We start from the raw sequence: 19,079 nt of genomic DNA, 5'->3' as shown, positions 1-19,079 counted from the left end.
TGTGTGTGTGTGTGTGTGTGTGTGTGTCTGTGTGTGTGTGTGTGTGTGTGTGTGTGTGTGTGTGTGTGTCCCCTGGGACCCGTGTGCCCTCTGGCACATTGACGTGGGTGTGGCCTCTGTGTGTGTGGCCCTGGGCTGCCTCTGGACTCTCCCGGTCCCCGGGTGTTGTGCCACGTCCTGGCTGGGCTGCTGCCCTGTGCCCACGTGAAGAAGGGATCGGGGAGGCGCTGGAGAAGGAGGACTGCATGCAGGCCCTGAGCGGCCAGATCTTCATAGGCATGGTGTCGTCCCAGTACCAGGCCCGGCTGGACATCGTGCGCCTCATCGACGGGCTGGTCAATGCCTGCATCCGCTTCGTCTACTTCTCCCTGGAGGACGAGCTCAAAAGCAAGGTGGGGGGCCGGCCCCTCGCTGCCCCAACCCTCCTCCCCACTGGCTCTTGGCCCGTCTCTTGACTGCCATCTTCCTTTTGCAGGTGTTTGCGGAAAAGATGGGCCTGGAGACAGGCTGGAACTGCCACATCTCCCTCACGCCCAACGGGGACATGCCCGGCTCTGAGATCCCACCCTCCAGCCCCAGCCACACAGGCTCCCTGCATGATGACCTGAACCAGGGTGAGGACCCAGCCCTCGGGCGTGCATAGCTCGTCAGTCGCTGGGCCGCAGCTAGAAACAGCCCTCAGAGCTCCCTGTTATAAGTGCCTCCGATCTCCCTGCCGATAACAGCAGTCAGCAAGGGAGGCACAGAGGCCTGGATGCAGGAAGTTCTGTGCCACCTGCAGGGCAGAGAAGGGCCTCCAAAGGCTGGCCCCAAGGTGAGGGACCACTGTTTGTCCCCACAGTGTCCCGAGATGACGCAGAAGGGCTTCTCCTAATGGAAGAGGAGGGCCACTCGGACCTCATTAGCTTCCAGCCCACGGACAGCGACATCCCCAGCTTCCTGGAGGATTGCAACAGGGTACAACGCATGACCTGTGCCCCCTGACCTTAAGTGGCTTCTCGGCTGGCGAGGTGGGGAGGGACAAGGGGCGGACCTCCCCCGACCTGAGGCCACTGTCCTCTGCTTTCTCCAGGCCAAGCTGCCCCGGGGGATCCACCAGGTGCGGCCCCACCTGCAGAACATCGACAATGTGCCCCTGCTGGTGCCCCTCTTCACCGACTGTACCCCTGAGAGTGAGTCCTGGGACCACAAGTACTCCAGCAGCCTGGCCCCGTCCCTCAGCACTGCCAGGGGAGGGAGGTTTCCCCTGAGGGGAGCGGAGGACCCTGGGCTGGGAACCTGCGGGGTGGAGCTGTGGGCGTGCCCGTTCTAGGGAGTCAGAAGTGACAGTATTCATACAATATTCATGCTATGGGGGCGGGTGCCATTGCCCCAGAAAGGAGCCGCTCTCCTCGCCTGCTGGCCTCGGGCCTCTGCCCAGCGCCCCATGGCCCACCTGACTCCGTGCCCTCACTCTGCCCTCAGCCATGTGTGAGATGATTAAGATCATGCAGGAGTACGGGGAGGTGACCTGCTGCCTGGGCAGCTCTGCCAACCTGCGCAACAGCCGCCTCTTCCTCCAGAGCGACATCAGGTCAGGGCTGGGCCAGCTCTGCCTCCAGAGACCCAGACTCGGGGGCTGCACAGGGGGACATAGTCCATGGCTCCTGGGCCTGGTGGGGAGAGGAGGGTCAGTGCTCCGTCCTGTGGGGCCAGGTCTTGGTAAGGAGTGCAGCTGATGGTTGCACCCCGCCCCTGTGAGCAGCATCGCCCTGGACCCCCTGTACCCGTCCCGGTGCTCCTGGGAGACCTTTGGCTACGCCACCAGCACCAGCATGGCCCAGGCCCCGGACGGCCTTTCCCCTCTGCAGCTCTCGGGCCAGCTCAACAGCCTGCCCTGCTCGCTGACCTTCCGCCAGGAGGAGACCATCAGCATCATCCGGCTCATTGAGCAGGTGGGTGCGTGGGAGGGGTGGGGGCACGGGTGGGTGGGGGATGGGGGTGTGTGGGGCTTCCTTTGGGGAGCCTGGGGGTGGGGCAGGAAACAAGGCCCTCACGTCAGAGGCATCCTCACCTCAGCTTGGAGCAAAGCTCTCCCGGCTGTTTAATTCGCCTCTGATCCTTTCTAGCAAGAGCTTCTTGTTGGGTCTCTGGCTCTTGGGTGAAGCTTGTCAGCTGTGGGGCCTGAGAGAGGCCAGCCAGGCCTCGCATAACCTGTCCCTCTCTGTCCCAGGCTCGGCATGCCACCTATGGCATTCGTAAGTGCTTCCTCTTCCTGCTGCAGTGCCAGCTGATGCTCGTGGTTATCCAGGTGAGTGGGGCTGGCACAGCAGTGCGCCTCCCTGCTCCCCTGTTGCTCACAGGCCAGTCGAGCGCCTAGGGGAGGACTGGGGGGGCGGCAGCACAGCCAGGGGGTCCCAGGGCCTCTGTGAAACCCCTGGCATTTGGAGACGGTCCCCGTTGGCAGAATGGTGTCTTCTACCCCAGCTCCTCTCAGCAAGGAGAGGGCGAGGCAGCCTGGGGGCTCCCAGGGTCTCTCTATTTGCCAGAATCTAATTCTGATTCCGGTTCTTTCCTGGTCTAGTTCCTGTCGTGCCTGGTCCAGCTGCCCCCGCTTCTGAGTACCACCGACATCCTGTGGCTGTCCTGCTTTTGCTACCCTCTGCTCAGGTGAGAGGCCTTGCAGCCCTGCCATGCCAGGCAGGTGGGGTCAGAGGACCACAGAGGATGCCCAGGTAGCCCAGGTTCCAGAACTGCCAGGTGCTCACCTCCTCTGCAATAGGAGGAGCTCTCCTCCCTTTCTTATTCTATCTCCCCACCAATCTTCCTAGGAGTCCCTAAAGTCTTCCCATATGGGAATTGGGGGGCAGAGGGCCACAGTCACTGAGCTGTCACCCAACCTCTGCTTTTCAGCATCTCTCTGCTGGGGAAACCTCCCCATAGCTCCATCATGTCTATGGCGACAGGGAAAAACCTTCAGTCCATCCCTAAGAAGGTAAGCAAAGTGGGGCCCTGTGAGCCTGGGCCTTTCACGCGAGGTGGTGAGGGGAGAGGGCCTCCTAACCCTGAACTCTGCAAAGATCAAGATGGGCGTTCCGTCAGAACTGGGAAGCTGGTCACTTGGTTCCTGGTCCTCCCCCAGATCAAAGAGGACACAGCACAGAGCTGAGAAGGATCCTTGCTGGAGGCGGGGAGCCTGCCCCTTGTCTCCCCTGGCCTGACCATGCTCCCCACTTGGTACCATTTACTGAAGAGCCTGTTGACTATATGCAGAAGCTGCTGGGTGCCGGGCCTGGTGCTCGGAGCAGAGGGTGTCCTCCCGAGTGCCGGGCGTCCTCCTGAGTGCTGGGCTGCCTTGTTCCCGCAGACCCAGCACTACTTCCTGCTCTGCTTCTTGCTCAAGTTCAGCCTCACCATCGCCTCCTGCCTCATCTGCTTTGGCTTCACACTGCAGAGCTTCTGCGACACCTCTCGGACCCGCAACCTCACCAACTGCTCCTCCATCATGCTGCCCAGGTGAGTGCACCCCCTGGGACGCTCTTCACCCCCTCGGGGCTCTTCCCACCCACCCCACCCGCCTCCCTCGGGCCCCAGAGAAGGCTGAGCCCACATCCGATTTGGCAGTAACGCTGACGCGGCTCCAGGCTGGCTCGAGGACTTTGCTAACGGGTTGCTGCTGGCCCAGAAGCTCACCGCTGCCCTGATTGTCCTGCACACTGGTGAGGGCCTCCTGGGAGTGGGGGCTGTTGGAGCTGCTCCGCCTCAGCTACAGCTGGGGGGTGAGGCCCAGGGGCGGTGGGAACCCTGACACCCCCGTTGGCCCCATTTTCTCCAGTGTTTATTTCTGTCACCCACGTGCATCGCACCAAGCCCCTGTGGAGAAAGAGCCCCTTGACCAACCTCTGGTGGGCCCTGATGGTGCCTGTGGTGTGAGTATCATGGGGCTGGAGGGGTGGGAGGAGGAAGAGGAGCAGGAGGGGGGCTGCCGTGGGCTGGGATGTAAGGCTGAGAGCTGGGCCAGAGCTTCTGCTGTGCCCACCTCGAGCTCATTTTTGTATCGAGAAAAGCAGAGGAGGACTCAGGAAGACTTGGGGTTCAGGCAGTGCTGTCCACCTCCTGCAGGCTGCTGGGCCAGGTGGTCCAGATGGCAGTGGACCTGCAGCTGTGGACGCACAGGGACAGCCGTGTCCACTTTGGCCTGGAGGACGTGCCTCTGCTGACGTGGCTTCTGGGCTGCCTCTCCCTCATGCTCGTGGTGGTCACCAATGAGGTCGTGAAGCTGCACGAGATCCGGTGAGGGCCCTATGCCTGTCCCCTCCCCAGAAGCTTCCCCTGCTGCCCGTCTCCTGGTCTGAGGGTCTGTACTAACCCGCACTTCAATCTCCTGCCCCCCAGGGTCCGAGTCCGCTACCAGAAGCGACAGAAGCTGCAGTTTGAAACAAAACTGGGCATGAACTCGCCCTTCTGAGCCATTGGCCGTGGTGGCCACCGTTGCCCCAGCTCACGGGGCTGAGCCAGACTGTTCCTGTGTGGGGAGTTGGTATCATGAATGTTTCAGGGTTTGCTGTTGGGCCCCTTAAACCTGTCAGATACCGCCAGGGACTAGAGGTCCAGCTTCTGGCTCAGGCCCGCCGTCTTCCAGATCCTGACGCTTACTGTGGAGGAGCCTTGGAGCTGTGGCCTCAGCCGGTCAGGCCAGGCCTGTCCTCTCCCCTGCCTGTGCCAAGGGTACTCTTGAATGTATGGCCTTGTGTGCTTAGTAGAGGCCTCCACTCCTGCCCTGCAGGCTGTCCCCTCCAGGGCCCTGAACACAGTGCCCTCCGTTCCCAGGTGTGCGGGCGCAGCCTTGAGCCGTGGACAGCGGCAGCAGGAGGCACGTGCCCTCCAGGCTGGGCTGTTGAAGGCAGGCCTACTGTACCTCCCTGCACCCTCGTCCAGTCTCCCCGGGCAGGGCCTGATGCTCTGCCTGGCCGGGGTCCTTCGTCTCTACTCCGACCTGAGGATGGAGCAGAGCCCCGCCGTCCAAACCCCTCTGTTTGGGCTGCCTTCAAGTCACAGCGATACTCCGTCTTGGGGGTCAGGGCTGGGTCCTCTTTTATCCCCTGCCCTAGTTCTCCTATGTGAGAATGTTTTTACTGGTGTATATTTTCTACTGGAAATGAGCCTTTTAGGGATGAATGTAGATGGTTTGTATTAAAACTTGTAAATTGCTTAAGAAAAGCCTGTGGCTGGTACGTGAGGCTGCCACCAGGGGCCCTGCCTAAGGCCCAGTGAGGGGGCCCCAAAGGCAGGAGGGGAGGGTCCACACTGTCTTCCGTCCACCTTGGCAGGGCCCTTGGTCAGGCCCAGACACAACCTGGGCCGGAGATCCATGGCACAGACGCACACACACAGCCGATAACGTGGAATGACACTTTCATTGGTGTTAGTTGGGGGAGGAAGTTAATGGTTACAGAACCAGGGCCTGGGTCAAACAGATCCAACGTCTAGCCCCGAAGGGGGCAGGGGGTGCTCTCACTGTGGCTTGAAGGCCCCCTCACTGCGTCCTCTCAGGCAGTTAATAGATAGAATAAATTCCATTTAAAATATATGCATTTCTCTCTGCTTAAAAAATAACATTTACAGTTGAAAAAGCTTGAGCTTTTGAGATAGGGATCTGTTAATCCCACTGCGAGGCAGGGGGCAGGGGTTAGCCTGGGCACCACGCTGCCACTGCAGGCCTGCCCCTGGCCTCTTATTTACATGTCCTACGCACACCCTCGAGGGAGACGCCTGGCCGGCACCAGGGTTGCAGCGGGGCAGCCCACACGCCACCTCTGGCCTCTATGAGTGCGCAGCCAGGGTCACACAGTGGGAGGCAAGAGGCCTTGAGATCCCAGTGGGTGGGGGCTGTGGGGGGCAGAGTATGACCCCAGAAGCCTTGGCACACCCTTCTCCTGGGGAGCAAGCTCTTGAGGGCTGTGGTTGCATTACACGCGGGGAGGGCTTGCTGATTTGCCAGAGGCCCCTCAGCTGCTCAGGTTCTGGCCAGTCCCCTGGCCCTGTGGCGGGCGGGGGCTGGCTCGGATGAGCAGGGGGCCCTGCTGCGGGGAGACGTCAGTGCCGGCCAGCCCTCCGTCTGTCCGTCGGGCAGCAGGAGCTCCTTCCATGCTGGGGCTGAGGCAGTGGACGCCGCAGGTGGTGGTGGACCTGGTTCAATCCAGCATTGCATCTAGTTGGTCGGCCAGGGCATCGAACATGGTACTGATGTCATCCAGAATGTGCTTGGTGGAGGGCCCAGGGGGGCTGCAGTGAGAAAAGAACCCACTCAGGTGCTGCCTCTGGCCTGTGCTCTGTGCCCCGGGAAGGAGCTAATGGTCCCTGAGGCCCTGCTTGTGGTGAGCACTCTGTGTGCCTTGGCCCCAATCCCCACACCCACCGAGGCAGAAGCCGTCCCTCCCTGATAGACGAGCTCACGGAAGCTCAGAGCCCAAGTGCACGCGCCTCTAAGTGGCCGTTCCCGGGGCTCCCTGCAGGTCAGGTCTGGTGGCTCCAGAGCCCGGGCTCTTTCCATTTCACAGCGTGGCCTCCCCACCCTAAGGCTCTGCCGCAGCCTGCCCCCTGCCCCCGCAGCATTCCCAAGCTGCAGGCTTCCCCAGAAGGGGCTGTTCTGGCACCTGGGCCTTTTCTCCCTCCCTGCCTGGCCCCTCACCCTGCTCTCTCCTCAGTGCCAATGCTCTTCTCTGCTGCCCTGAGCGCGGCAGCCAGGGACGAGCTTGTCTGCTCCAGCCTCTGCTGGGCCCGGCCTGTGCCCGAAGCCCCGGTGCTCTCGGGCCTTGGAGGGGGCACTGGGCGGGGGCCAAGCCGGGGAGCCAGCTTCGGGCCAGAAAACGCCAACTGGGTGCAGGCTACGGACACAGGCTTGGGGGCTGTTCCTGCACAGACAAGGGTGGCTTGTGACTCAGCTGGGCTGGACACATCCCTGCAGACCGTGTCCCCTCCCTGCAGGCCTCTCTGCCTCATACCTGCTCCAGGCACCTTGATGAGGGCCGCAGGGGCAGCCAGAGGCTCCGCCTTCCCATTCCGGCGGCTGCCTGCTGTGGGTTCCAAACCTGGCCCGGCACAGGGGGGCACAGCCATGGGGCTGGGAGATAGAGAGGCTGGAGCTCCTGGAGCTGGAAGGCTGCTAGGGTCAGGGCGGGGAGAGGGAGATGTTGAGGGGGCCTCGCTGGGGGTCTGGGAGGTCACAGGAGCCGGGGAACCAGGCATGGTGCTGGCCACCCCAAAGGCCAGCAGTGCCGTCTGCAGCGGCTCTCTCTCCCGGCACTTGGGCCTCCGCTTAACAGTGTCTGACTCCGTGAGGTTGAAATCCAGGCCAGGGGGCACGGGTGTCTCCCGTGCGGGGGGTCCGGCCGGCTTCGGCCGCTGTTTGATGGTCAGATTTCCCTCCTCTGCAAACGGCAGCCCCTCGCCTGAGCTGCCCCGAGACGGGGGCGTCCCCTCAGGCCCCGGCTCTTCTTCCGTGTCCGACGCTGGGCCTGCTGGGGCCAGCGGGCCAGGGGGCTCCAGTGGGCCAGCCGGTTCACTCAGCGTCCGCCTTCGGGGCCCTGTAGCCCCCTCCGTGGGCCCGGGGCTCCCATCCAGTGGAGGTGGCTCAGGGGTGGGGCCGGAGACAGAGCTGAGGCGCTTGGGGGGTGGGGGCGGGGGTCCTTTGCGGCGGGCCCGTAGGGCGAAGGACTGGCTGCGGGGAGCCCCCCGAGTGGGGATGGGGCTAGCACTGGTCCGGGTGAGGGCACTGCGTCCTGGTCGCCGAGTGAGGGTGGCGTAGCTGCCCAAGGCACTGCCCACTGGCCCTTCGGCCTCCCCCTCCACCTCCCCTTCCGCCGGACCGGGCCGGCTCAGGCTGTGGGACCGGCGCTTGGGCCGAGGTGGGTCTGGGGGTGTGGCAGGGGCACCGGCCAAGTAGGAGAAGGCCCGGGGCGCACCAGCAGGTGGCCCTGGGGCTGGGCTGGAGGGCGAGCCTTGGGGGTACATAAAGACATAAGGGGGAGGGCCTTGGCCAGCAAGCGGGGAGCAGAGCTTAGGGAGCCGCTCTATGCCTTCAGGAAGGTTCCTCTCCTGTGGGGTGCTGGGGTCTCCACCACTGGGCTGGGGTGCCGGCTGCTCCTGTGAGTGACCAGACCCTCGTGAGCGTGCCCCAATGCTCTCCTGACTGGGGGAGCGGGCGGGCGGCAGGGGCAGCAACTCGGGGCCGCCCCCCGCCATGGCCGCCTGTAGCTCTGGGCTCAGCTCACTGCCCTGGAAGGTGAGGAGGCGCAGGCTGGCTGCAGCCGGATTGTCCCCGTTCTCCAGCCCCTCAATGGCCATCAGCTCGGGGCCCCTGGCCAGCCGGCGCCCGCCTTCACCCGGGGCCTCCCCCTGCAGCAGGCCCCGGCGGAGCTCCGCCAGCCGCTTTACCCCCAGCATGAGCTTCTTCTGATGCCCTGCGAGGGGGAGAGAGGCGACAGGGTCAGCGGGGCTGGGAGGGTCACGCCGCATCCCTCCTCAGCCCTGTTGTCTCTTCTCAACCTGGACCCTGAAAGCTTTTTGAAGACTCCCGGCGGCACTGGGGGCCCAGGCCCCCTAGAAGCAGTCCTCACCGAGCTTGTTGACGCCGATCTCCTGCAGTTCCTCCCACGTGAGGTCAGCCACCAGCCCCATGGAGTCATAGCCGCTGCTCACCAGCTGCTTGTGGTACTGTGGCAGCCCCAGCGCACACAGCCACTCTAGCAAGTCCGCCTAGGAGAGCGCACTGTCAGCGCTGGCGCCGGCCCCAGCAGCCACAGCCATGGGACGGGGAGAGCTCAAGCCCACCACCTGGCCGCCCCTCACCGGGATGTAGTTGGGCAGCCACTCCGTGATGCTGAGCTGGGCGATTTCAGAGGCAATCTTCTTCCTGTGCCCAGGCTTGGTCACCCCGATGGCCGTCAGGTCCTGCCACACAGTAGGGCCGTTAGGCCCCCTCCATGGCCCAACGGGCCCTCCAGGCCCCTCCCTGCCATGGCACCTACCTCGGGCGTCATGCGGCTGATGGTGGGCACATCGTAGCCGGCCTGCAGGAAGTGGGCCGTGTAACCCTCCAGCTGGAACTCACTCAGCCAGTTGTGAATGGCTTGGGCATCCTGGGGGAGGGGGCCAAAGAGGAGTAACATGAACAGGAGCTGAGCCAAGGCCGCATTGCGGGGCTGAAGCCACAGCCCAGCCCAGCAGGCCCAGCATCCTATGCCGCTGCCTCCCCCAGAGGCCTGGCCTAGTGTACCGCCCCGTCCCCTCCACAGCCCTGCCCCAGAGGACAGGCCAAGCAGCACTTTATCCATGCTAGGCCCTGCCATCTCCCCGTCGCCACCACCCCAGTGGGGGGCACACCTTCCCCTCCAGCAGCTGTCCCGGCCTCACATCCTGGGTAAAGATCTGCTCCCCCGAGCGGTAGTTGGCCAGAGGGTGGTGGCTCAGATTGTCTTCGACGAGGAAGGGAAATGGAATCAGAGATGGCAGGAGGGAGGAGTGCCAAGCTCTTGGCCTCCCAGCTGCACCCATCCCAGCACCCAGGCCTCTGTGCCCATCCTACCTGCCACGGGCAGGGGGTGCAGTCCTGGCAGCACGTGGTCCTCCCCAGCGGAGGGCAGCGGCTAGAGAGAGAGGAGGGGCTGATTCAACGTTTGATAACCTGGTAGCAGGGGGCGGTCCTGGCTGTGACCTGCCTCCCCGCGCTCCTACCTGGGCGTTCTCAATAAGGAGGCCGGTGCTGTGGCCGTTGGTGCCCTCGGAGCTCTGCCCACTGCCGGCACTGCGGATGCTGCCCACGCTGCCCTCGCTGCCCACGCTGTTCCTGTCACCTGCTGCAGGGGGCAGAGGCAAAGGGTTAGGGCCCAGCTGGCCTTGCCAACAGCTGCCAGGCAGCTTGCCAAAGCCAGATGCCCACACTGTGCCAGTGCCGCACTGCGGGAGCAATACCTGGGCTGTCTGGGCTGAGGCCCACGAGAGGGAGCTGGCCGTAGGAGAGAGGTTGCAGTGGCTCCTCAGTAGGAGGCTGTGGCATCCTGGAGAAGCCGTGGCGCAGGGGAGCAGGCGCAGAGGGGAGGCGGGGGGTGGGGACGCCCACCCGCTTGCTGACCACCTCGACGATGCCCGGAGGGAAGTAGCCCACGCGGTCAGTGCCCCTGTGGCTCTCATGAATGTGGCCCTTCCAGCGGCCATCGGGATGCTGCTCCAGCACCTGTGGCAGGTGGGACGGTCACTCCCTGCACAGCACCTGATACACAGTCGGTGCCAGATAAGGAACAGGATCCTGCACTTGGGTCCCTCACCGTGATGACGTCCCCGGCCCGGACGTTGAGGGCAGTGGGATCGTGCAGGTTCCAGAAATCCTTTAGCGCTCGTACCTTCAGGATTCCAGAGGCCTCTGAGAAAAGGGGGAGGACAGGCATCATCTGAGGGTCCTCAGGGCACCTTCCTGCCCCTCCTGGCCCCTTCACGCCCCTCCCCCAGCCCCTGCCTTGCCATCCCTGCAGCACCTCCCCATGACCAGCCCTAGGCCCAGAGAGTGACAGCTTACCTCTGCATATCCGCCCCCTCTCCACTTTCTGGTACCTATGGGAACAGCTCCAGGAGCACCCCCACCCGCGGGGTCTCCCCCAGGCACTCACCCCGCAGGAGCTGCTTGATTTCCCGGCTGGCCTGGGAAGTGGTGAATTGGTTCACGATGTCCAGCGCCGTCTGGTTGTACGTGTTCCGGATGTTCACATCCACCCCGCCCTGTGTGTGCAGAGCAGGGTGAGTGCCCACTAAGCTCCCTGCCTATAATCTCTCTCCGACATCCCCCCACGACCCTGGAGCAGGTCCTATCTCTGTTTTCAAATCTTACAGATGAGGACATGGAAGTGCAGAGACAAGGTTAAGCACTAGGCCAAGGTCACTCAGCCAGTCAGAGGCAGAGCTGGGACTGCTGCTGGCACCCTTACCCAACCGCCTTGGTGCTGCTCACAGGGAAATTAGCCTTCTTCCTGCCGCTCGTGCAAGATGCCACAGTCACCATGGCAGCCTCCCTCCCATGTCCCCAGCCCCACCCTATGCTGCCAGACAGTCTCGGCACACAGAGGGGCTCGGTGGACACCTGCTGGGTGGCCTGGCAGTGGGCGTGTCTCCCAGGGTGCGTCTCCGAGGCTCACACCCACCTCCAGGAGCAGCCGCACCACCTCGGTCTTGCCGTACAGAGCTGCCTCGTGGAGGGCCGTGCCGGCCTTGGTCTGGCGGTTGATCTCAATCCCAGCCCTCAGGAGCTGCCTGTGGTGGGAGAGTGAGGCACAGGGGGTGGGCAGGACAGGAAGCCACCGCCAGGGCTGGGAGACAGGTCTTGAGCAAGGACGAAGAGGGCAGCGGGGGCAGCACCGAGGAGTCTCTGGCGTCCCACAGGAGGGTGAGGAGGAAGTGGGGGTGCCAGCAGGTACCTGATGACCTCTTTGTGGCCGTTCTTGGCAGCTAAGTGCAGGGGTGTGGTGTAGTTGGGGTCACACGGGTCCTTGGCCTCGCCCTCCAACAGCGCCACACATAAGTGGCTGTTCAGTAGCAGCTGGGTCACCTGGAGCGAGCAGCACAAGTTAGAGCCTTTCCCTGGGCTGCCCAGATGCCCAGGACCCGGCACCCCAGGGCCGCAGGCCTCACCTTGAGCCGCCCAAACTCACAAGCCAGATCCAGGGGTGTCTTCTTGGCCTTGTTGACCAGGCACGGGTTGGATTGGTGCTGCAGGAGCATCTCTGACTGGGGAGGGGTAGGGGACTGGGTGAGCCAGGCCGGCCCCCCATGCTTCCCTGGCTCCCTGTCCTCCAGCCCCCGTGGGGGGTCTCCGTACCACTTCATAGTGTCCGTACTGCGCGGCCAGATGCAGAGGGATCTGCCCATCCAGCGAGGCGGCGTTGACGGCCGCAGAGGCCCGCAGTAACAGCCTCACGGGCTCCAGCCGGCCCTGCCAGGCCGCATAGTGCAGTGGGCGCATGCCTGGTGGGAGGGAAGGGGTTTTTGAGGGAGGCCCAGGCTGGCATGGACAGGGCAGGACTGAGCAGAGTCTGGGAGGAGACAGACCAAGGAGACGCTGGTCTTGTCCAGGTTCAGTCACAGAGAAAAGGCAGAATCCCACTGTGCCCACCCCATGACAGCGACATAACCTCTGAGCCTCAACCTTCTCATCTGAATAATGGGACAACAGCACCATGCACCACCCCAGAAGGTTGTGGCGATGAATGAGGTAAAGGCCATTTACAAGCCCAGAGAAGCTCTGCAAACATTTATTAGTACTGCTACAGGGTCCCTGGGGGGAACAAACAGTTAACGTGCTCAGCTACTAATTGCAAGGTTGGTGGTTCAAGTTCACCTGGAGGCACCTTGGAAGAAAGGCCTGGCGATCTACTTCTGAAAAAATTAGCCATTGGAAACCTTATGGAGCACAGTTCTACTCTGACACACATGGGGTCACCAGGAATTGGGGTCATCTTGATGGAAACTAGTTTAATAATGTACTCGGAGTGAGCCCTCTGACCACAGGATCTGGGTGGGGCCCTACCTTCCCGGGCGGGGGTGCACTGGGTCTCACCATTGCTGTCCTTGATGTCAACAGTGGCCTGAGCCTCCAGCAGCAAAGCAATGAGCTCCAGGCTGCCCCCCAAGGCAGCATGGTGAAGTGCGGAGAACCTGGCATGTGGGGGGACCAGGGCGGGGGTGTCACCAAGCAGCCCCACCCTCCAAATCTCCGTCTTCCACACTACAACTCCATCCCAGGGGCTGGCGGGGTGGGTGACTTGCCCACTGTGGCCTGACATCCCCGCCCCCGCCCCCACCCGCCTGGCCGTGGGAGCGCGGGGCCCGGGATGAAAGGGCCCAGTGTCTGTGCTGAGAGGCCTGTTTGTCTGCCTCCCCCTGGCTGGCCCAGCGGAGGGGGCCATGGGAGCAGGGCCTGAGGGCTCCTACCCTCCAGGGAGAAAAGGGGGCCCAGTGGGAATCTGACCCCAGGAGGCCCCTCAGAGAGGTACCAAAGCCCCTGTCCCCGCTCAGGGCCAGCTCCACTGGCAGGTGGGGGCGGGGCAGGACACCTGCCTCCCACCCTACCCAGGTGGGGCCCGTAGCTCTCAGCAAACACACTTCAAGGACCAAGTTTGAGAGGGACCAAGTCTGACCTCGGGCCCCAAGGTCTTTCTTCCTCCCCCCTCCCTCAGGATCCCCCCTCCCACAGCTGGTGGGGGCCTCACACTCACCCGTCAGCATCTTGGTAGTTGACATTGAGCCTCTTCGTGGAGCCGAGGAGCTCTGGGGTTCAGGGTGGGGGGCATCAGGGCAGTATCAAATGATCTTGCCCCCACCTCTACCCTCCCCCGGGCCCTCCCTACCCACCTCTCAGAGCCCCGCTGACCTCTCGGGGTACAGGAAAGTACTTGCCCCATGGCCTTCTCCCTGTCCTGGCCCTGTGGCTCCCAGCCTGACCACTGGTCCGCTTACTCGCCCGCCTGTCACAGGCACAGCCTGCAGGGAGCCACCACCGCTGCCCCAGGGCCCAGCTCGCTTATAGAGCCGAAGGGGGCGGGTGGGGCTGGCATGCTGTGCCCGGGCCAGAGAGGCCCACGGAGCGCATGGTTAGCATTCCTGCCTGGACAGGCCAGGGAGGGAGCCCCATTGTCCCACCGGGCAGAGGAGGGGAGGCCCCAGAGAAGGGAGAGGGGGCACTAGGTATTCAAAAGCAAGAGCAGAAGGGCTGATGGATGCCGGGGCTGGAGTCAAGGGCACCGTTCTGGCTGTGGTACACCCCTGAGTGGTACATAGTGGTGAAGGCAGTGTCAGACAGACCTGCACCCAGCCCAGGCTCTGCCATAGACTAGCCGTGTGGTCTTGGACAAGTCACTTAACCTCTCAGGCTCAATGTCGTCATCTGTAAAATGGGCTGATTATAGCATCTGCCTGGCCCTTGTCAGCATGCAAAAGATTGGAGCTATCACCACTTAGTCCCTGGGTGGTGCAAATAGTTTGCACTCAGCTGCTAAGGGAGAGGTTGGCAGTTTGAACCCCGCCAGTGGCACTGTGGAAGAAAGGCCTGGCGATCTGTTTTCATGAAGATTACAGCCTGGGAAACCCTATGGAACTCTGGTAACTTACACATGGGGTCACTGTCAGTTGGAATCGACTCATCTGCAAACGGGTTTTTTTTTAAATTTTTTTTATCACCATTGAACACTCCTTATTTGTTAGCCACTGTCATCCAGATGTTATCCTCTGCGAAAAGCTCGTAGAATCCCCCACTGTCCCCTGGATCCTGTGGTTTTGTAGCCTGCCCTGGGGTAACTGTTAACTGCACCCACAGGCTCCAAGCTGAGCTATCTATACCACGGGCAGGGGGCTCTCCTTGGGTGGTGGCAAGAGAAGCTAGGGGCACGGCAGGAGGCTGGCTCATCACTCTCTCGGGATAAGACTGGCACAGATGTGGGAGCCTGGCAGGGCGGGGATGGTCCTTGATGAGCGTTGGGGAGGGGAGAGGGGAAGGCCTGTCCCAGGCTGCCTTGCCTCCTGCCACAGCTTACCCCTGCCTGGAAGGAGGCCTGGCTCACCCCGGGCCAGGCAGGGTGCCAGGCACGCTGGTCCAGGCTTGCCCCCCCGGCCCTGGTGGGCCCCCGAATGCCCCAGCAGCCTGAGCAAGACAGGGCCTCATTCCAACAGGGAGGGGCCAGACGCAGGGGGAGCATAGGGTATGTGGGGAGGGGACAGCTACATTCAGAGCTGGGCTGAGTTACACTACTCGGAAAAGGTAGATACAGAGCCAGGAGTGATGGGAGAGCGGAGGGAGAAACCAGGCCTCCCAGAACCACTCGGACAGTGGGCAGAACGGGGGCTTTGGAGCAGGGAGTGCACGGTTCAAATTCTCGCTCTGCCTCTAGCTGGCTGGCACCCCGGCCAGCCCCTGCACCTCTCGGAGCCTCAGTGAAGGAAGGTCATTAGGGAAGATAAGCAGGGAAGAGACACAGAAAGCCCTCTATTCCACCACCCCACCACCAGCCTGGACAGTCTAGCATGGGGAGCTGGGATGGCAGGATGCAGCCCCTCTGGGGAAGGGCAGGACAACATGACAGGAGGGACAGGAACAAGGGCAGGGCAGGCTGGGTGGCTCCAGTCCTTCTAGAACAATGGCCGGAAAGGCAGTCCCAGGAGAGGCTCAGTGACTGGGCTGGGGACCTTGGTGGAGGGTGGAGCTGCGGGGTTCCTGGCAGTGGCTCCAGGCACTTCCCCTGCGGCACAACCTTCTTCCCTAGCCTGGGGGTGGGGGTGGAAGGGTCACTCCTGATTTAGGCCCGGCAGCGGATGTGAGCTCATTCAGTCACCCCCAGCCCACTCCATTTCCTTTGACCAGAGAAGGGGACAGCTAGAAAAGGGCAGGGGAGAGAGAAGGGAGGGGCAGGGGCAAGGCGAGGGCAACTGCACCCTCTTCTCCCAGCCACCTGCTCCCTGAAGATGGCCTGGGGTGGGGGCAGGGAATGCCAGTCCCCAGTGACCAGAGAGCAAATGGAAGAGGCCGAAGGTACCCCTCTCTCGTGCTTTCTCTTTGGATAGACAGAAAGCTCTAGAAGGAGAGAGAGGTGCCTCAAGACCTGCTTTCCGGCAGCTTCCTTGCCCCTCTGTGGTATGGAGCAGGAGTTCACGGCCCACCTTCTGAGAACTGGTTTAGAATCCCCTGGAGAACTTTCTAAACTGCAGTGTCTCGACCTCCTGGAATGTTCTAGTTTTAAGGGAAGTCCAGGGAGTGAGCATTTGTAGAACAATCCCCAGGTAATTCTGACGGACAGCTGAGTGTGGGAGCCCAGGGGAGAGGCACAGGCTTGTCTCTGATGTACCACACACGGCTGTGTGACCTTGGGCAAGTCATTAACCCTCTCTGAGACAGTTTCCTTACCAGTGAAATGATACAGAAATATCTGTCTCACAGGGGGAGTCCCTTTGTGGTTAACGTGCTCAGCTTCTAACTGAAAGGCTGGAGGTTCGAGGCCACCTGGAGGTGCTTAGGAAGAAAGGCCTGGAAATCTACTTCTGAAAACCTAGTCATTGAAAACCCTATGAAGCACAGTTCTACTCTGACACACATGGAGTCACCAGGAGTCAGAACCGATTGGATGGTAACTGGCATCCCACAGGGGCGTGGAAGGGATTATTTTGCAAACTGTTGTGGTTGTGTGTCAAGTCTGTTCTGACTTAGCAACCCCACGTGACAGAGTGGAACTGCCCCATAGGGTTTCCTAGGTTGTAATCTTTACGCAAGCAGATTGCCAGGTCCTGAAGAACAGCTGGTGGGTTTGAACCACTGACCTTTAGGTTAGCAATCGAACGCTTAACCACTGCACCACCAGGGCTCCTCTTGCAAACTCTAAGGCTTGCAAATGTCACCAGCGATCTCACTGTTGTCACCAGCTTCCCTGGCTGCTCAGAGGACTGGGAGCGGAGGCCTCGGGCCCTGCCATGCTGTGCGAGTCGTCTGCAGGGGCGAATTCTCCCCTTTGGGGCTGTGGGACCAGGCCCCTTCCTTCTCACAGGGCTCCTGTGGGACTCAGGGAAACTTCTTGGAGCTGAGGAGTCCGTCCGCCTGAGGTTCCCACCACCGGCCTCCACAGCCCACCTGCCTGCCCTCTGAGAGCCTCACTCTGAGGCCCAGGGCTGTGAGGCGGCAGCAGCCCGACCAAGGCCCCACTGGGCAGGTGGCCAAAAACAACACGGAATGGGGGAGGGGAGTGGCTCCCACTCAGGCCTCCAGGGCCCTCCCCTGGGGCCTCCGAGCACCTTTCCCCCATGCTGCTCACCCGGTACCCACTTGCCCAGGGCACAGAGACCACCCCCACATTCTCCATCCCCCGGGTCTCCTGTACTGGCGTGCAAGTGGGTGCACACATGTGTGCCCACAGCTCCCGGGGAGCCTCGGGCTCCCAGCCCTGAAAACCCTTCCAGCACCCTGCACCCCCAGATGTGGGTGGGGACAATTAGCATCCAGGTAGCCTGGGGACTCCTTCCTGTGCACAGGGCCAAGATGTGTCTTGGGGCTAGAGCCCCAGCACCCTGGGGGAGACCCTCCCCTCCAGGAAACTCCTCCCCCAACCCCCATCTGGTGGCAGGCACCACCTCCTGCCCCTCCTGGTCTAGGAACTCAAGGTGACAAGTCTAGTGACCTCCTGGGACGACTCAGAGAGCTCGCCCTGAAGCTCAGAGGACTGCTCTCCTGGGTGGTCTCTCCACAGAGGGACTCAGGGGAGGGGGCTCAGGTGTGGCCCCCATAACCCTGTCAGGACTAGAGCTCCCACCCAGGCTGTGGAGAATCCTCCAGAAAATCAGCTTTGGCCACATACCCCCAGGGGACACAGGCAGATATATCAGCGGGAAAGGGGTGTTAGCAAGTGGTTAGAAAGTGCTTAACTTTTTTAAGCAGTAGGACCCTCTGTTTAAAAGATATCTTCTTGCAGGCATCCTATTAAGTCAGTCGTAACTGCAGAGATGCTCTGACTGAACAGTGTGTGTGTGGAGGGGAGGGTGGAGCTCTATCTAGTCGTCTCTCCCAGCCCACTGCCCACCCCATGGCTCCAAAGAACACATCTTCAAAACCACCTGCTAGAAGCAGCTCCACAAGGGCAAGGACTTTTGTCTGTTTTCTTCACTGCTGTGGCCAGTGCTCAGAGCAGAGCCTGGCACACAATAGGCACTCAGTAAAACTCTGAATGAAACATCTCACTTTACAGGTGAGGAAACAGAAGACCAAAGAGGTTAAGTGATTTGCCCAAGGACACAGAGTAAGGGCACCCGACTTCCTCTCTCCCACCGAGAGGCACTTTCTTGTCCAGACCAGAATAGTCCTTCCACCCCAAGTCCCCAGATCACTATAGCCCCCAAGCCTGTCCGCAACCTGAGCACTCAGGGATGCGTCTCTGAGGTAGGGATGCATCTCAGCTAATGGTCACCCCACCAGGTACTCACTGGTCTTTGCGGCCTTGACCTTAGCCACCAGCTTCTGCACACCAGTCACATCCCCGTTCTTGACAGCAAGGATCAAATCCTGCTCACGACCCATCCTGGCCCCTGAGCAGGGCTCTGGGCTCAGAGGTCCAGGGCAGAGGCAGGGAAGGTGGTCCAAGCTGAGGAGTCAGGTCGCCATGCCTCGGGCCCTGGAGGGCCAGGGGTCCTGGGGGATGCGTCTGGTGCCCCAGGCAGTGGGCTCCTCCTCAGGTGCTGAAAGTGCTCCCTCAAGGTGCTCTGAGCGCTGTCACCACAAGCAGGAAAGCTGATCTCTGAGGGGGTGGAGGCTGCATGGAAATCTGGACGGATATCAGCTTGCAGCTTCCGACGGCCCTGGGATGGGCTGGGACTGGGCACACCACTCTGCCCAGCTTGGCTCAGGAGCACCAATGCCCACTCAGAGAGCAGCCAGCATTCCCCTGGGCCTTGAGCGGCAGCCGTGGACACTTCTCAGGGGTCTGGCCTGCAAGGGTGCCAGAAGCAGGGCTCAGACGATAAGCAGGGCAGGGCTTCGAGGGAGCCCCCAAACCACCCTGGCTGCCCCCAGGGTCAAGGGAGGGGCTGAGCCCCTCAAAGCCGGCAGGGAGCCGTCAGGAGAGGAGAATGTGGAAGGGGTAGGTGATGTGCTGGGAGGGGGAGACTGAGTCACCTGGACCCAGGATACCTGGCAGCACCTCAGCCTTGGGAGGAGAGTCCTGGCATCACTACCTACAGGGGCAGGCCAGGCCAGCAGCCTGTTCTCCACAGCCGGAGGCCCCAACACCCACAGACAACTGGCGGGCCAGGAGGTGGGGCCTGGGCGTGTAAGGCATGGCGACGGGCAGGGGTCACTCCTGTGGAAGGTGCCTGACCCCAGACGCCTCCCTACCTAAGCCGGACTCTGATAGCTGGGTGCCATGGCCCCAGGACTCCTAATGAGTTGAGGGGGTGGCATGGGGAGATGATGGCCCCCCGTTTCGGGTGGTAGGGTCTGCCTGCTGGAGTCTGCGACTTTCCAGCACCTGTTGCTGACCCATCCTTACCCTTACGTGGGGTGGGGGAGCAGCTGGGCAGACAGCAGA

The 19,079-nt window shown here is 62.0% G+C and overlaps 2 protein-coding genes across 4 annotated transcripts in view; one reads left to right on the top strand and one right to left on the bottom strand.

Annotated features, from left to right (window-relative positions):
• The window catches only part of TMEM94 (transmembrane protein 94), a 42,255-nt gene extending 36,976 nt beyond the window's left edge, over positions 1-5,279 (top strand). Inside the window, exons 19-32 of one of the 3 annotated variants that reach the window (XM_023729243.1) lie at positions 211-392; positions 476-614; positions 842-957; positions 1,073-1,172; positions 1,465-1,573; positions 1,745-1,934; positions 2,213-2,290; positions 2,564-2,649; positions 2,893-2,974; positions 3,347-3,495; positions 3,604-3,698; positions 3,815-3,908; positions 4,102-4,272; positions 4,375-5,279. In XM_023729243.1, the coding sequence (XP_023585011.1) occupies positions 211-392; positions 476-614; positions 842-957; positions 1,073-1,172; positions 1,465-1,573; positions 1,745-1,934; positions 2,213-2,290; positions 2,564-2,649; positions 2,893-2,974; positions 3,347-3,495; positions 3,604-3,698; positions 3,815-3,908; positions 4,102-4,272; positions 4,375-4,447 (1,664 nt within the window). In that variant the 3' untranslated portion in view covers positions 4,448-5,279. The remainder of the gene's footprint in view (positions 1-210; positions 393-475; positions 615-841; positions 958-1,072; positions 1,173-1,464; positions 1,574-1,744; positions 1,935-2,212; positions 2,291-2,563; positions 2,650-2,892; positions 2,975-3,346; positions 3,496-3,603; positions 3,699-3,814; positions 3,909-4,101; positions 4,273-4,374) is intronic. The other 2 variants (XM_023729244.1, XM_004374152.1) reach the window with 2 other exon arrangements.
• Positions 5,280-6,141: 862 nt separating this feature from the next.
• On the bottom strand, positions 6,142-18,073 carry CASKIN2 (CASK interacting protein 2). The gene is made up of 19 exons (XM_004374151.1): positions 17,980-18,073; positions 13,242-13,293; positions 12,584-12,681; positions 11,846-11,991; positions 11,659-11,754; positions 11,445-11,575; positions 11,172-11,280; positions 10,644-10,752; positions 10,305-10,399; positions 9,952-10,213; positions 9,715-9,836; positions 9,566-9,626; positions 9,364-9,455; positions 9,009-9,119; positions 8,830-8,931; positions 8,598-8,736; positions 6,984-8,441; positions 6,671-6,893; positions 6,142-6,264 (listed from the first exon to the last, which is right to left on the bottom strand). The coding sequence occupies exons 1-19, from the start codon at positions 18,071-18,073 to the stop codon at positions 6,174-6,176; spliced, it is 3,591 nt and encodes a 1,196-aa protein (XP_004374208.1). The 3' UTR covers positions 6,142-6,173.
• Positions 18,074-19,079: the final 1,006 nt, after the last annotated feature.

Source organism: Trichechus manatus, unplaced genomic scaffold, assembly GCF_000243295.1.
Source record: "Trichechus manatus latirostris isolate Lorelei unplaced genomic scaffold, TriManLat1.0 scaffold00028, whole genome shotgun sequence".
Lineage (NCBI taxonomy): Eukaryota > Metazoa > Chordata > Mammalia > Sirenia > Trichechidae > Trichechus > Trichechus manatus.
This window is presented reverse-complemented; position numbering and strand designations above follow the sequence as displayed.

What these genes read in the sequence shown, in the direction of transcription:
- CASKIN2 (XM_004374151.1), bottom strand. Translation starts at nt 18,073, where the DNA reads ATGGGTCGTGAGCAGGATTTGATCCTTGCTGTCAAGAACGGGGATGTG. An exon ending in TGACATCAAGGACAGCAATG is followed by an intron (nt 11,992 to 12,583) that starts GTGAGACCCAGT and finishes CCCTCCCACCAG; the next exon opens with GCATGCGCCCACTGCACTAT. An exon ending in GGGCCGGGGACGTCATCACG is followed by an intron (nt 10,214 to 10,304) that starts GTGAGGGACCCA and finishes CACCTGCCACAG; the next exon opens with GTGCTGGAGCAGCATCCCGA.